Source organism: Typha latifolia, chromosome 4 (assembly GCF_019914945.1).
Source record: "Typha latifolia isolate L0001 chromosome 4, TyphaL0001v2, whole genome shotgun sequence".
NCBI lineage: Eukaryota > Viridiplantae > Streptophyta > Magnoliopsida > Poales > Typhaceae > Typha > Typha latifolia.
In genome coordinates, this window is record NC_133089.1 from 14,619,349 (window position 1) to 14,634,490 (window position 15,142).

General features: G+C 36.8%; 2 protein-coding genes across 3 annotated transcripts; both read right to left on the reverse strand.

Annotated features, from left to right (window-relative positions):
• Window positions 1-14: 14 nt before the first annotated feature.
• On the reverse strand, window positions 15-3,669 carry LOC140786418 (calcium-dependent protein kinase 27-like). The gene is made up of 7 exons (XM_073134833.1): window positions 2,744-3,669; window positions 2,018-2,161; window positions 1,746-1,898; window positions 1,329-1,444; window positions 866-1,033; window positions 387-611; window positions 15-287 (listed from the first exon to the last, which is right to left on the reverse strand). The coding sequence occupies exons 1-7, from the start codon at window positions 3,573-3,575 to the stop codon at window positions 177-179; spliced, it is 1,749 nt and encodes a 582-aa protein (XP_072990934.1). The 5' UTR covers window positions 3,576-3,669; the 3' UTR covers window positions 15-176.
• A 670-nt stretch (window positions 3,670-4,339) lies between these two features.
• Window positions 4,340-14,428, reverse strand: LOC140786428 (uncharacterized). Of its 2 annotated transcripts, none has more exons than XM_073134849.1 (11): window positions 14,238-14,428; window positions 12,111-12,415; window positions 11,569-11,696; window positions 9,562-9,670; window positions 9,411-9,450; window positions 8,975-9,064; window positions 8,777-8,876; window positions 8,535-8,674; window positions 7,399-7,501; window positions 5,289-5,839; window positions 4,340-5,108 (listed from the first exon to the last, which is right to left on the reverse strand). In XM_073134849.1, exons 2-11 carry the CDS (start codon window positions 12,247-12,249, stop codon window positions 4,850-4,852), a joined length of 1,659 nt encoding a protein of 552 aa, XP_072990950.1. In that variant the 5' UTR covers window positions 12,250-12,415; window positions 14,238-14,428; the 3' UTR covers window positions 4,340-4,849. The 2 variants fall into 2 exon arrangements, with proteins under 2 accessions (XP_072990950.1, XP_072990951.1); XM_073134850.1 differs by lacking the exon at window positions 14,238-14,428 and adding an exon at window positions 13,981-14,111.
• Between the last annotated feature and the right edge of the window lie 714 nt (window positions 14,429-15,142).

The window sequence follows — 15,142 nt, forward strand, 5'->3', positions numbered from 1 at the left end:
CCTTTCAGATCATATGCAACAAGAAAGCACTGAACAGACTTATAATTTCTAAAAGTGAGAAGAAGAAGAAAGAAATCTTTACAATTTGTACTACTTTCTCTTCATACAAAACCTATACATTGCTCAAGAAAAAAGAAAACAAAGAAAAGCTTTACTCCTATATGATCAATTAAGGTTCAGAGCATCCTGAAACCAAGGTTGAAGCTGCTCTGCAGACCTTTCTTACCAAAACCTGCATTACTATTTTGCATCATTGCAACAAACTCATTGTAGTCTATGCGGCCGTCCTACAAAAAATTCACAAAATACAAGAATTATTGGTCTTATGACCTCTGAAAATTATTATCAGACTATCTTCAATAATTAGAATCTAAATATCTTCTTACATTATCCTGATCCACTTCACGTATTATATCTTCGAGTAGGATATCTTCTACACCGAACTCATCACAGGCTTGTTGAAGCTCATCCACTGTTATATAACCACTGCCATCTTTATCAAAGTATGAGAATGCAGCAACAATGTGGTCTTCTCTCTCTGTCTTGTTCAAATGCAAAGTGGCAGCTACAAACTCTCCATAATCTATAGTGCCACTATTGTCAATGTCGGCCTGCAGTTTCAAGTAAAAGAGCATGGTTACAAATAAGATAATGAAATGTCGAGACAGGTAAACAGGCATACAGTTTACATAGGTTCAAATATTAAAACTACATCATTCCTTTTAGTGCATTTATTAGTTGGACTATTTGAAGCTTGAAATCAAAGACCTGTGGTGTGTTATAGAGCCTTAATGCGATGAATACAGATGAATTAGCTAAAACAAAATAGAGGATCTTACTCTATTTCTCAAAATGGGAAACTTACTGCCTGCATCAATGCATAGATTTCAGACTCTTGGAGACTAGCACCCACTCTTTCCAGACCGGCCTTGAGTTCTTCAAATGTAATTTGGCCACTATTGTCTGTGTCTATCATCTTAAACATCTCCTTGAGGCCAGCAATTTCTTCGTCGGAAAGGTTCTCAGCAATAACCTACAGAATATACAAGTCCAGTTTAAGTTTGAGAGCAACAATTTTTCAGCAACGTGTAAGAAATCAAACAGGGGAAAGGGGACAGCAGAGGAGAATTTAACAACAAATATGGTCTTTTCTATTTAAGAATGAAGGCAAAGAATGTCAGCTCAGTGGTCTACGGCTCTATGTGAAGCAATTATCCAGAACAAGTAAACATATTAATCCATTAGTGGCTTCTCGAGAAAAAAATATGTAAAAATCAGTTCTCATCAAGGTTCATGTCAAAACTTGCATATGAGTTTCAAGAACTTACTCTTAGTGCCATCTTTTTCAGTTTATTCATTGCAGAGAATTGTTTGAGACGAGACAAAACAGCAGAATCAAGAGGCTTATCAGGAGTCATTCCCCCATTCTGAAGCCATGGATGGCCTGCAAGAACGTACGAGTGTGATAAAATTTTGTCATACATCAAACCATAATCGATAAGGTTATGTAAACTTTTGCTAAGTAGACCACCCATTAGCAGGTGACTTGCCAACAACTATTAGCAATTTAAAACTCTTGGAATTTGTAATTTTCCTCATGTACCTTTATCACTGATGCATTTTCAGCTACAATCATTATCCATCAGTGCATAACGGTACACGCTATTTTAACATATTATCCAACAATTGGTACTGACAAAATATTGTGTGATTGGTGAAAGGAAAATTTCAGATAGAGAACTCACATAGAACTTCATGGGCAGTCAACCTCTTTCTGGGTTCCCTAACAAGCATTCCCCTGACTAGATCTTTGGCACTTTCTGAGATGCTAGGCCATGGATCCGTCTCAAGATCTAGTGTACCATGTAAGACCTGCTGAAATATCCCTTGCTCGGTTTCTGAGATTTTGTGCAGAATTAGATAATGTAGATGTTAGTTATACGAATAAGATAAAATTCAAGATAAACACTAAGGGATTATCATTACTAAGTCAGAAGCAGTCAAGGAAACAGAAAACCTGCCCAGAATGGAGGAACTCCACAAAGTAAGATGTAAACAATTACACCAGCACTCCAAACATCTGACTCTGGTCCATAATGCTTTAGCAAAACTTCTGGAGCAACATAATAAGGGCTTCCAACCACAGTAGTGAATGTTTCACCTGAAATAGAAGCACAAATCATTTAGGAATTAAATATGTTCATGTGCTCACATATCAATGAAGAATAACGATAGTCAACTAGTTTCACAGTGGCAGTGAATTTAAGGATTTTTTTTTTATTTCACTGAACTGAAAGGAACTGAAACAAATTAGCCTCTCTTGTCTGTTTGCCTGAATAGGTAGCGATGTAAAAAAATGTCTTTCCATTGGTTGATCCTAAGAGGATTTGCAAGACGAAAGTGCAAAATGTTTACTGTTAACAAAGTTCATGCAAGTTTCTATCAGCACAATAGCAGTAAGTCTATCGCCTCTCCAAACATTTTATCTAGATTTTTATGTATACATAACTCATTAAGAGTAATGAAAATACCATAACTTCTCTAGAGAAATATATGATCATTGTTAGACAGAACTGCATTCCATTATTATGTCTAACCAGGAATCACTCCCAATCATTTGTCTGTGTTTACTTGGAAAGAAGAAGCAGGAGTGCACCAAGAAATAAGAATTGACAAACTGCATTTACAACAAAAATTTCAAGGATTTATCTCAAAACTGAGAAAAGTAAAACCAAAAGAATACCTGGTCTGAAGAATACTGACAGTCCAAAATCGATAGTCTTGAGAGGGGCCTCTTCCATCTGGTCGACAAACAGAAAATTCTCTGGCTTGAGATCTCGATGCATGACTCCTAAAGAATGACAAGCTTCGACCACACTCACGATAACTCTAGCAAGGTCTGCCGCCTTTCTTTCTGTGTAATGTCCCCTCTGAGTGATCCTATCGAACAACTCGCCACCGGTGCACAGTTCCATGACGACATGAACGGCTACAGCATCTTCATAAGCTCCTTTAATCGAGATAATATTCGGGTGACCGGACAAATGATGCATTATTTGGATTTCTCTCCTCACATCCTCGACATCCTCATCTGTGAGTAGCTTCCTCTTTGCAATGGACTTGCAAGCATACTCATTTCTGGTCACCTTGTCCACGCAAAGGTAGGTAGTACCGAACTGGCCCTGCCCAAGCGTCTTTCCCAAGATGTAGATATCCTTTAGATTCTCGGTTTCGCGCCGCAGAACAGAGTCCACTTGAAGGCCGGCGCTCGACATTTTCTTCATATGGGCCGGCTTGTTTGGCGGCTTTGGTGACACCGGTTGTTCGGTACATGGTTTGGTTTCCTCCAATTCTTCAATCTTGACGGGCATCGGAGGCTTGGTCTCAACAGGAAAGGGAGCCGGATCAGGGTTGCGGCGGGAGGATCCAGCATTTGGAGGTGGGGCGGCGGATTCGGATTCGGATTCGGATTCGGGTTCGGGCAAAGGGGAGCTTCGTCGGAGGGTGTCGGAGATAGACTGGAAGAATCCTTTCCTAGAGGAGGCGCGACTTGGCCCGGTACATATATTGCCCATCTGGTAGGGATTACCGAGATTTCCCGCAATGCTTCTTCGACATCGGCGCGAAGCTGGCTCATGTACAGATCTAGCGGAAACGATCAAAATGCTTCCTTCCGGAAGATACTAAAGAGAATTTTTTTGAATAAAAGCGGGCAAGGAGAGGATATTAATTATAATTAATCCACGAAACTAGAGCTTTGTGTCCTTTGAGGAATTCCTTCAATCGATTTTTTTTCTTTCTCGATCGAGAGAATAGGTCGGAGGAGGAGGTTGGAGACGAGAAGAGAGGAACCGTTGATTTCGGCAGAGCGGGAAATAGGGTCGGTTGAGGCCTCGAAGCGGATGCCGGGAACTGTTCGAGTCCAAATTCGGGAGGTTGGAAGTTGGAAGTTGGAACCGAATGCGAAGGCTGTGTTTATCCCCCTTTAATCCTATTACAATTATCTTAAATAAATCACATTTTCAGATGGACTTGGATAAAAAAATAAAGTTGATATCTTTAAAAAGCAAAAAAGATGTTTTATTCATTTTAAATTATTATTTTTCTCATATTTGTCTCATATTATTCTCTGTCTTTGACCCTTGGGATAAATTATTGTCCACAATTCTTCTTTCAAATTGCCTAGGAGGAAAAACAAATAAAATAAAATAAAATACTTCTCTGGTTGCTTGGCGTATGAGGTGGCTACCGCAACTGCCGTACAGCCACAAAATATTACTTTTTAACAATAAAACTACTAAACTTATATTCACAATTTAGATAAATAAGGACGAAAGAATTCAAAAGATTGGCAATTGTTTTGTAGAAACTTGTCCATCCCAATAGGCCTAAGAGAAAAGCTACAAGTTGTATACAAGTACTTGCAGACACCCAACGAGAATAAGGATGAATTCAGAACTCAAAAAAGTGTGATACGTATCAGATTAAGCATGAACTAACACATAAATGTAGAAGAATAATATCAGACACAGAATAGATTAACATGAAGGCCGACTGAGTAATTGTAGGAATTGGCAAATACTACGCAGCATGGAATATGCTCACTGTTACATCTGAGTTCCGCTGATAATAGAGACCTTCGTCGCTCCTAGTAACTCCCATCTACTCCCGAAGCTTTTGTTGTGCACTGATATATAACATCCTTGCTGCAAAAAGGAAGAATTTCCTACTGCTTAATTAGTTTAAGGATCTTTCCTGATCAGTATGGAGTTTAGATAATTGTATCGTGTGTATCCTTTGCTCAGTATATTTTTCGTACATCCGCATAAGGAAGCAACTCAACGGAGCTTTACCCTCTGACATTGCTCTGGCTTAAGCAACAAAACCACTTTTGGTTCTTTCTGTGTCGCTTGGACTTGTCACCATATTTACTATTTTCATAGGAACCATTGGTCTTCAGGCGCCCTTCATCAGATACTGTTATCATGCTCTCTGATGTTGCAAACTGCTTAACGGTGATGGTGCCATTAGTTAATTTATCACGAGAACAACCGCTCAAAACATCAACGTCTATATCACTAAAATCTGCAGGCCAATCATTCTTCAGTCTGCAAGAATGAAAATGGCCAAGATTAAGAGAATGCCATCAAATAGCCAATCTCAGTAGAAAAACATGCAATTCAAGGTAGAAAAATGGATCCTGAAATGACCTGATCAATTATAGGGCAATTGCATTTTTATTGTCAACTAAGTATAAGGCAAGTAATGCAGCTTTTATGTAGGCTGACCTGGAATCTTTAGCCGGTGAATCAGCTTGAGAACCATTTGACAGGATGTTTATGTCATTGCCAACTATAGCTACCTTTCTGCTACAGCCATCGCCTAGAGATGCTTCCAACCCCCGGCTGTCTGGCGAGCATTCAATTTCGTTGCAAGATAGTCTGCTGCCACGTAAGATGGCAATGGCATTGTCTAGGATGCCCAGAGCATGCTCCACCTCTGGGCTTATGAAAGCACTCTCTTTGAGGACATGTTGTCTGTGATGAATCAGCTTTGTTGAAGTGCCATTAGTAAGTTGACCCAAATTCAAAATTTTGCTCTGCTGGGTCCTCTCTTCTACAATTTCAGTGATGGATGTACTAGCTGTAACTGGTGAATTTTCTACAGCAGATCCAATTCTCATTTGTTCGGAAGGGAGAGATCTAGGTTTTTCCTCTGTAACTGTTGAAGTTGTCTCTGTTTTTATGATGGAATCCAGGCATTGACGTATTCTTGCATACATTGGTCCTTTTAAAGCCTGCTGATAGTCCTCATCATTCATGGCCACAGAACGGACTGCCTGCAAGCATGATCATCATTTCCAATTCGAAGATATTTTAAGTAATCTCAAGCTTCACAAGAGCGTCAAATAAGACTAATGCTAAAGCAACTATCAAATGTTCCACCACCAATAGTATAACACCACAAAAATCGTCTCAAACATTGAAGGACAAATATTCACTTAAGCACAAACTATGTCATAAGGATATTGACTTGATGTTTTAAATGACTCAGTTTTGGTTCCAGTTTTAGTTTCCGGCTTTCTTCCACTGAGAGAAACAAAAGTATTGCACCGAACTGGACCAGTTCCAACCAACAACAGTCAAAACCAGCAAGTTGTTGGATTTGGCCTTAGCTTTCAATAAGTATTCATTGAAACTGTTCCATTCTGGCTGGGACTTTAAACACTGTAACAACTATGGAGTATTACAAATCTTATAGGAAATATTTTCCCTCTTCTTTTTGGGGATGTTGTTGGATTTAAAATTTAAATTCTTATTTTTTAAAATTTATTATTAAATAAAATAAGATAAAATAACAAGAACAAATAAAATGGGGAGAAAACCTCTCACATAGTCATATTGGTAATAAATTATGTGATGATCAACGATGGCCGTGCCACAGGCACGGCCTGTGCCGCGGCACTTGCCGGTCGTATCGTAAGAAAAAGAGAGAAACAGGTACCACCTTGGCCGTCGCCGTCGCCGATCGCTGATCGCCAATCGCCCGAGCTCACGTCAGGTGCTCTAGCCCGAGAGAAAGAGAGAGGATTTATCGGTTAAAATTTAAGTTGCGGATCCGGATCTGCTCGTGCGAGCGGTGACGACGACGGCAAAGGCCAACGGCGACGGCGAGCTCAACGACAAGGTCGATGACAAAGCTATTAGGAGGGGTGTCGTGCGGCACCCCTCGTGCCACGTGCCGAACCGGCACGGCCATCCATGATAAAAACTTTATCAACAAACAGATTGTGGGGTGGGTTCGTAATTTTTAATTTCTCTATATAGAGATTAACTAAATATCTTCTAATCTATCTCCTAAATTACAACAAAAGATTTTATTCTATCTCTCAAATATTCTCTACTCTCTTTTCACCTCAAATTTGACTGAAGTGAAAAAACACTTATTAATAAGACGATTTTTTGTCGCTACAGGATCAAAAAAGGAATTGGATCTAGGTTAGACCTTGGAGGTACCAAGGCGAAAATCCCTACAGGAGAGAGCACATGTTGTCTTTTCACACGCCAAATTCTCAATTTATTTTAATTTAATATTTGTTAGATTAAACATTTATTAGTGCTATTAGATTGATCATTATTTAAAACATGAGTTTAATTAATAATTTTATTTTGCATTGATCATATCAATTAAATCGACTATACAATAGCCTACATTTTAAATATATTCATCGAATCATTAAAACCGAATAAGAGTTACTCTATTTCCTAACCGATGAATGAGTGAGAGTATCTATGTGAGTGATTATTAAAGAGGTGGATGTATACTAACTACTAAGAAGATCACAAAATTGAATATTTCCAATTTTTTCAATCCCATCAGTGATGTACAAAAGATAACCTTTTGAAACAGCTTGTGTCCATTGCCTATAAGCTGTCGTGATATGAAGTTGATCAGCGTTGGCGGCACGAAATCCAATTTGATATCCAAATTAGCGATTACCCTAAACAATGAGAAGAAATACTTCAATAGGCATGAAACTTGAGTGCAGGAATAGGCAAATAGTCAAGTTATAATAATAAAAATTTACTTGGAAGTACAGTTCATATGATCCTCAAGATAAAATCATGGATTTTCCTGTTGGTGCCAATGACATGTGGCATTGGGGGTGGGGGAGTTGCATTAAATATTTAAATATTATCAAAAATTTAAAAGGGGAGCAGGTACTAAATGAGTTCAAAAAGGTATAGAAGAACAAATTTGAAATGGTACTAGATGATTCTATCAGTCAGTGTGGAATAATTAGTTTATACTGTGACAATAAAACGACCTTCACCTTAGTGATCAATGTTCACGGGTTCGAGCCATGGAAACAACTCTTCAGTCTTCAGTAGTAGAGGCAAAATTGCATAGATCTTGCCCTTTTTACATCTACACAGACAGTAGACTAGTGCGAGGAACCATCCTTTTATTGACAAGATGGACAAAAGGTTCCTAATGCACTTACAGGGCTGTCCTGCATGCACTCATGATATAACTAGTAAATGATGGCATTTATATAGTTATGAAAGACTAGGAGAATGAGAATCTTCTCTGCAAGCTACTGCTATTAGCTAAAGTGAATTGATATTTCAACTTATGGTTATTATCTCTTTTTTTTCTTTTTTCTGTTTTGAGGGAACATATAATTATTTATCAGGTTGTGCAGTTTACACATGGCATACATGTCCTCATCTCTGTACAAGCCATTAGTGTAAAATTAGCTCTAGAATCTAATGAAGAACTCAAAACGTACTCTGAAATTAGAATTTAGAAGTCATTCAAAAGAAATCTGGAGGAAATAAAAAAGAGGAAAAATATTTTGATTTTGAAGAAGCTTATTGTAAATTGCATTGCTGATGGAGATGGAACACATATCAGGGCTCAGAAAGCATTTTCTCCTCAAGTGGCATCACTAATTAATGTTTCAACTGAGATAAGATTACCATATGTCCTGATCGACCAGTTTTAACTTTTAAGTTAACACTATCAATTACCTGAAGTAGCTTTTGTTGTCACTCACTTTTTGCAAAACTAACCCCCCTACCAAATCCACTCGTACTATATCTTTTGCTTCTGGAATCCCATCCCGAGTAAACCCATGTGAGCTTATCTCTATATGCTCTGTGTCCGGAATCTGCACAAAAGTTTTCAGAATAAGAACAATAATTTTACAAGCTTATTACAAGTATAAGCTTCAAAAAGGATAAGGGTTATTGATTATATAGCTTATACTTACTGTATTGAGGAGCACAAGAACGAGGTCTTCTTTGAAGAATTCGACTTCAGAGTAATGCAGGAGTGCCTCTCGATCTGAAATCGGCCAAGGAACCTTCATCCTTTCTTCCAAAGAGTGAAAGAACAAAATAAGTACATAAAAGCACAAGAGGGAAAAAAACAATAGATCCAAACTCTTGTATGCACAAGTACAGCCAACCTTATTAAAGAAATTTCTTCACCGGATCGAATCTTTTGCAAACAACTGGACGTTGTAATTTTAAATGTTGGAAAGCTGTACTGTGGCCACCTGAACAAAAATAAAAATTTCTTTGGCATATGATTCTCCAAAATTAGAGTAGTTTTACTGCTATTAGAACATTGAATAATAGCATTATTTTCAAAATAATATGGAGAAGTACCGCTAAATTTTTCTCACCATTATCTTTCTTCCTGGTACCATCAAATAAAGGATAAAAGCAGGCCGTTATCATTTCATTGTGTCATCATGGTCTTCTATTGCTACCCGACCCTTGCCCCAGGTATTATTTAAAGTGAAAAGTTTGTACTCAAAAGCACATTTCTTGTGTTGGAGTTTCTATAAATATATATAATCAACATGGATAATTTAAAAGACATGAAAGCTGCAAACTCACCATTTTCTATACAAGGTCGACTCCCATGAGACACATAAACCTATAAGAGGAAAGAGCATTAGGCTAAGAAGTAATTATATATCTGAGAAACATGGTAAGTCATAACTTAAAAGACAAAGTTGATTTGTTAGCGAATAAGTTCCTGACTTACAGACATCAATAGGACCATCTGCATAACCTTCTGCAAGTAAAGTATGAAATGGAGTGCCTTCTGGTCCTTCACGGTACATGACACGTAGTTCATCGGTGTCTTGTTTCAACTATAAAATAGCATAAAGAATAACTAATTAAGTCTGTGTTGAACCTCCCCAGACAAAGAGAACAGAGAAAGCTCCACTTTCATTCTTACAACAATTCTACCAGAAAAATACATGCAACATTACAAAGTCAACATCTTGCATAAATCCTCCAAATATTCGAACTCATTTTGAATCAGAACACCAATCAAGCCATATAATTGAACCAACAATATAGCATATGAGGAATATAGTACCAATACTAAGTGTCACAACAAGCTTTATCTGAACTGTTTCCCAATTATTTTTGTAAACTTACTAACTACTAAAAGCTTAAGCCGGTGGAGAAAAATGATTTTTATATTTATATTCTAACACTCCCTTATTTCTGGATTTGAAATATTTTGATAGGTCTAAGAATTGAACTTGACTTAATTAGACAGTTTTTTTTTTAATATTTCTAGGCAAAAATTCATATGGCAAGCTTTGAACTCATAACCTCCTACTCTAATACTATGTTAACTTACCAATTACTCTAGAAACTTTAGTTATTAGAGAATGACAGTTTTTATACTTATATTCTAACAATTACCATTAAAAGTTGTAAAACAAGCATGTTTATGAGATGTAAACAATGGTTCATGAAGAACCAGTGCTAATACAACGGTTTTTGAAGAGCCAGTGCCTAATGCATGATGGATTAAAGATTGATAACTAACAATTCATAGTTTATAATAGATGAATTTACTGAAAGCAACATCTTAAAATTGCATGGTTAACTTTAACAAAAGCATCAATATAAAGTTTGCTAGGACTCATGTTCTGGATGCAATTATATAGAATAGCTATTAGACGGATGCTTCTGGAACTTACCATGACAAATAACCAGTAAGTAAATATTTTTCATACCCTAAATCTTTATTTAGTACAAAAAAGAGAACACGACATAGAAATAGGGGAGAAAAGTAAAAGAATGACCAAACTATAGGATTTTGTAATGTACGAAAAAATTTGGAATACAAAGATTGCTCAAGTAGAGAAAGGAAAGTGAACAAAATGGAGCAAAGGAAAGAAAAGGTGAGGAACATCTACTTAATTTTAGAAATTCCACAGGTAGAAAGCACGGTTCGAAATTTCCATTTCAGTTTTGGTTCCAGCTCTGTTAAAAAATGAAACTTTTGGGTTAGTTTTGGTTGGTTTCAGCTCTAATTTTGTTATATCAATTTCGGACTTTTTTTTTATAAATAGCCTTCTTTATTTTATTTTTTAATGCATCACACAAACTCTTATTGTATTTAAGCAATGAGGTTGATATTGCGTTAGGTGCAAGTTGGATTTGAGTCTAAAATATTGTTAGGTACAAGCCAAATCCAACTTTGAATCTAAAATATACTTTTAAAAAATTATTGTTAGGATTGAATTGGTTGGATGCAAATATAATTTTAAAAAATTATTGTTAAGGTTGACTTAGCTGGACGCTAATTTCAGGGAACAATTCCGAATCAGATAGAACTGAAATGTGAAACATTTTGGCAAAACATCTTGATTTCGGAGGAAACTTCAAACCATGGGTAAAAGTGGGAAGCAGAAGTAATATCTTATGAAGAAGCATTTAAATGGACAAGAAAGTACACTGAAGGGGCCTATATGATAAGAAGTTAGAACAAATATGAAACTCAGAATCTGTCTTCAACATAATATTTTAGCTTGTCTAACCAAGTAAACTATAATGCTGGGGCCCAACAAAGTTTTCTTGCCATAGAGATAATGATGTAAGATATGTTGAAATGACACAAACATCAAAATACAAATTCCACAGTGTACAAATATTAGATTATATATAACCTATCAATTAGGTCAATCAAAATCAAAGGCCAATTTCATCGAGAGAAATGCCATTTACAATAATTAAAACAAAATACCTTCCAATCTTTCTGCAAAGGTCCACATGCCTTGAGAGCATCATCTTCATTTCCAGAAGCACTTCTAAGCATTTCTAGAAAATGTGAAACTTCTCTTGTGCGCTTCTCTATAATAACGTCAGCATTGCCTAAATAGGATAATTCTACAGAAACTTAGCAAAAGCAAGATTATGTCATGGCTTAGAATGCACATGCACTAGAGGAAATTGACCACAGTAATATACAGCATGTAATATCATGAGAATGATGGAACCTTAATGGCTTTCAAGATAGCTTCCTAAATCATTTTAGGAACCTTGAATAGGTTGATAGAAGGGGTAAGCATGGATATGGAGGCGACAAGACAAAAATTAGTTCTTCTCAATGGTTTTGAAGATCAGCTTCCTAATCATTTTACCTAGAAAATGTCCCAATTTAACATATAGTCTACTATCAAGCATACACGAAACAAAATAATAAAACCATTGTTCTCTATAAGCTTATGCTTATATACAAAGTACAGACCTAGTTTATTTTGTTGAGCAAGACAATAGATGACTAACCTTCAGTACCAGACAATGATGAGTGCGAAAGCTGATTCCTTACAAGAGATTTAATTGATTCTACATTAACAAGATCAGGCAAAGCCAACGTCTTGTCCAGTCTTTCTCGTGGTTCCAAAATTTTCTGCTTCTTCTCCATTATTTGCACCACAGGAAGCAAGGACCCGATCCAACAGTTAAACGTGCAGCTGGATAATTAAGTTAAAAGTATATGACAAAGCGAAATTACGACATTGCTCTAGTAAGGTAAAGTTCCTCGAGTCTCATTTGCACAGGATCAGCTGCAACACAACAATCTAGCCCACCTGCAACATGCAAAATCTATCTAGATTAAGTTAACTGCTTTCAAAAATCTCATAGACTGCTCTGATTTCTGAAAACTTTTGAAGGACATTATGAGAATAATTTTGATACAACATAAATGAAGTTCCTGAATTTTCAGTGCCATATTAAGGTACAAGGCTAAAAGCATTAACTCCGTCTGATGTTTATCAGCATCAGACTTAGGTAATAGTGCTGAAACTATGTGATGTTTATCACTGCCACACTTAGGTAATAGAAATTAGAAATAATTATTCATGGAAAATCACTGCCGCATATTGGTAGTACTACCGTATATCATAATTTAGCTACTCTAAAACTCGATCTTGGAGGAAAAAATGAGAGACAAGTAGAAATATTAATTCTCATAACCCTATCTAAATATTATTTTCCTAGTTGTTATATAGAAGATCTCAAAGTTCAGATACCTACAGTTCTAAGGTAGAGAACAGATACCACATACTCCTAGAGCATACTAAATTATAGTAATGGACTATCCAATCTTACATTCAGAAAGGAAAAGCATTTACCTACTCTAGCTAATCAAAGAAAACTGCTAACTAGTAGGCTTCTCTTGCATGTACAAGTGTAAGCTACCTGAACTAACGAAAAGCTACAATCACATATAAAAGTATGACCAAAATTTGCTTTAGTTAGATATCTTGCTTCTGTCTGCTCCATATATGTCCAACACTTTCATACTATTCTCATTCAGCACCTAGAGATAAACATAAAACAAGACAATCTGGTCACTACTGATATTTGCAGGTTCTAGCAGGTAAAACATCCCTGCAATGCAACATAAGTAAAGTAATAGCCCTTGTTGTCCTCATCAAGTTTAAACAGATAACAGTAGCAAAAGATGTAAAGTCTCACTATTTACATTTTTATGATTGCAAGAATCTTGCAGTAGGTTGCCTCTTTCATGTTGGTTCCATAAAATAAATTGCAACAAACAACTTTACCTGTTTGCCGACAAACAAATTCATCTATGTATGTAAGCTGTTGACTCTAAATTGAGAAGGGTGAACAGACAACTAGACAAATTGATAAGTTGACCTAAATAAGAGCTATACCTTCTCACAACTAGCTGAACTCTCAACCAAAGTGGATAAAAGCCGGGCAAGAGAACAACATGAAACAGAAAATGCCAGTTTGGTATATCAAGCAGTTTATCTTATTTCCCAATGTCAAGTAGAAGCCAATAGTCAAAGATTGTAACATGTACAACAAAGCTCTCCACATTTAACCCTAACAAACATCATTAAATATGGTAACTGAACAGTGAACCAGCAGAATGCTTCTTGACAAATCTAGTAAAGATCATCCACAGATTCAAAAAGAACTATTGCTTTCTGATATTAAATAAATCAGATAATGAGAAAACTAGTTCTATCTTACCTTTAATTCCTCTATATAAGTACATAACGTCAGAAGTAAATCAAACTAACGGACTGCAAATGATCTCTCTCATCATCCACTAATTGCTAGAAGGAAAGAAACAGCTAGCAAAAGACATCAAATACTAAAATCGGGATGGTCCCCTTGCCTGCAACTATTGTCTCAGGATCGGAAACCTTGCAGATCTCAAAGTAAATTCCACCGGCAAATAGATCTCTCGAACTAAATGCTGTCCCCTCACCTTTGATAATTAGCTAAGATCTCAGCATTGTCCGTGGCAATTGAGTTACTAAATCATACCATGCGCCAAATACGTATCTAGGATATCTTAGATGCAAAGGAAGGATAAAGAATCCATCTAATATAGTCTAATATAGATAATGGAAACCGAATGGAATATTGTACCTCTTTTTCCCCTCTTTTTTCAGCTGAGAGTAGACACGGTGCGGAGATGAAGAACGCAGCAATAAAGTTACAGGTCCAACAGATCAAAGAAGACAGCACGCAGTCCTACACGCGTACGAAGGTCACGCACGGAATCCAGAAAACCCCACACTCAGGTTTCTTCTAGTGTTGGCGAATATATTCGAGCAAACGAGTAGGAAGGAAAGGAGAAGAGAGAAAAGTAAGAGCGTGGATGGATGAGGAGACCACACGTGGGAAGGAAGGGGGCGAATAGCGAAACGAGACTAACAAGTCATGGGATTATACTTTTATGTTCTCTTTTCACACATTTTTCCTTATTCTTTTTCCCCTTTTTGTCTCTTCCTTTTCTGGTGATGTGCCGGCCGCCGCCGGAGGTGGAGGAGGAGGAGGCTAAGTTTACATTTTTCACCTATGAATTATTAAAACTCCAGAGATGGTCTATTTTTATTTTTTATTTATTTACTTATTTTCATCTATCTTCGCTGAAAGAAGACAAATTAGGCGGCGTATTTTGGACCAAATCTAAACACGACACTAGTAGTCGATCGTAATTTTCAATGCGACGGCCCGGATTATGGCCCACACGCCGCCCTTGTCGGTCTAGATCGAGCATAGCGTAAAATTTCTTAATTTATAGAGTTTAGATAAAAAAATTTATGTGGATAATAATAAAGTACTTGAAAAAAAATGTAATAGTTTATATGAGCTAAGTCTAATTATTCCTAATTTAAATGCCCCTACGCTTGACAGTGAGGGTGGTCAAAGTTATTACGCACCCAGGTGCAAATCATTCACCCACCCAATAAAATTCTCCTCACTCCTCTCAAATCCTGGCATAAGATTTGAGACATAATAGCATTTAAAAGGCAGCACTGCATTAAACA

Excerpts from the sequence above, each read along its gene's own strand:
- LOC140786418 (XM_073134833.1), bottom strand. The coding sequence starts at position 3,575 with ATGGGCAATATATGTACCGGGCCAAGTCGCGCCTCCTCTAGGAAAGGA. Across the intron at positions 1,445-1,745 it reads GACTGCCCATGAAGTTCTAT|GCCATCCATGGCTTCAGAAT; the intron begins GTGAGTTCTCTA and ends ACGTTCTTGCAG. Across the intron at positions 1,034-1,328 it reads TGAAAAAGATGGCACTAAGA|GTTATTGCTGAGAACCTTTC; the intron begins GTAAGTTCTTGA and ends TATATTCTGTAG.
- LOC140786428 (XM_073134849.1), bottom strand. The coding sequence starts at position 12,249 with ATGGAGAAGAAGCAGAAAATTTTGGAACCACGAGAAAGACTGGACAAG. Across the intron at positions 9,671-11,568 it reads CTTTGCAGAAAGATTGGAAG|TTGAAACAAGACACCGATGA; the intron begins GTATTTTGTTTT and ends GCTATTTTATAG. Across the intron at positions 9,451-9,561 it reads AGATGGTCCTATTGATGTCT|GTTTATGTGTCTCATGGGAG; the intron begins GTAAGTCAGGAA and ends TTCCTCTTATAG.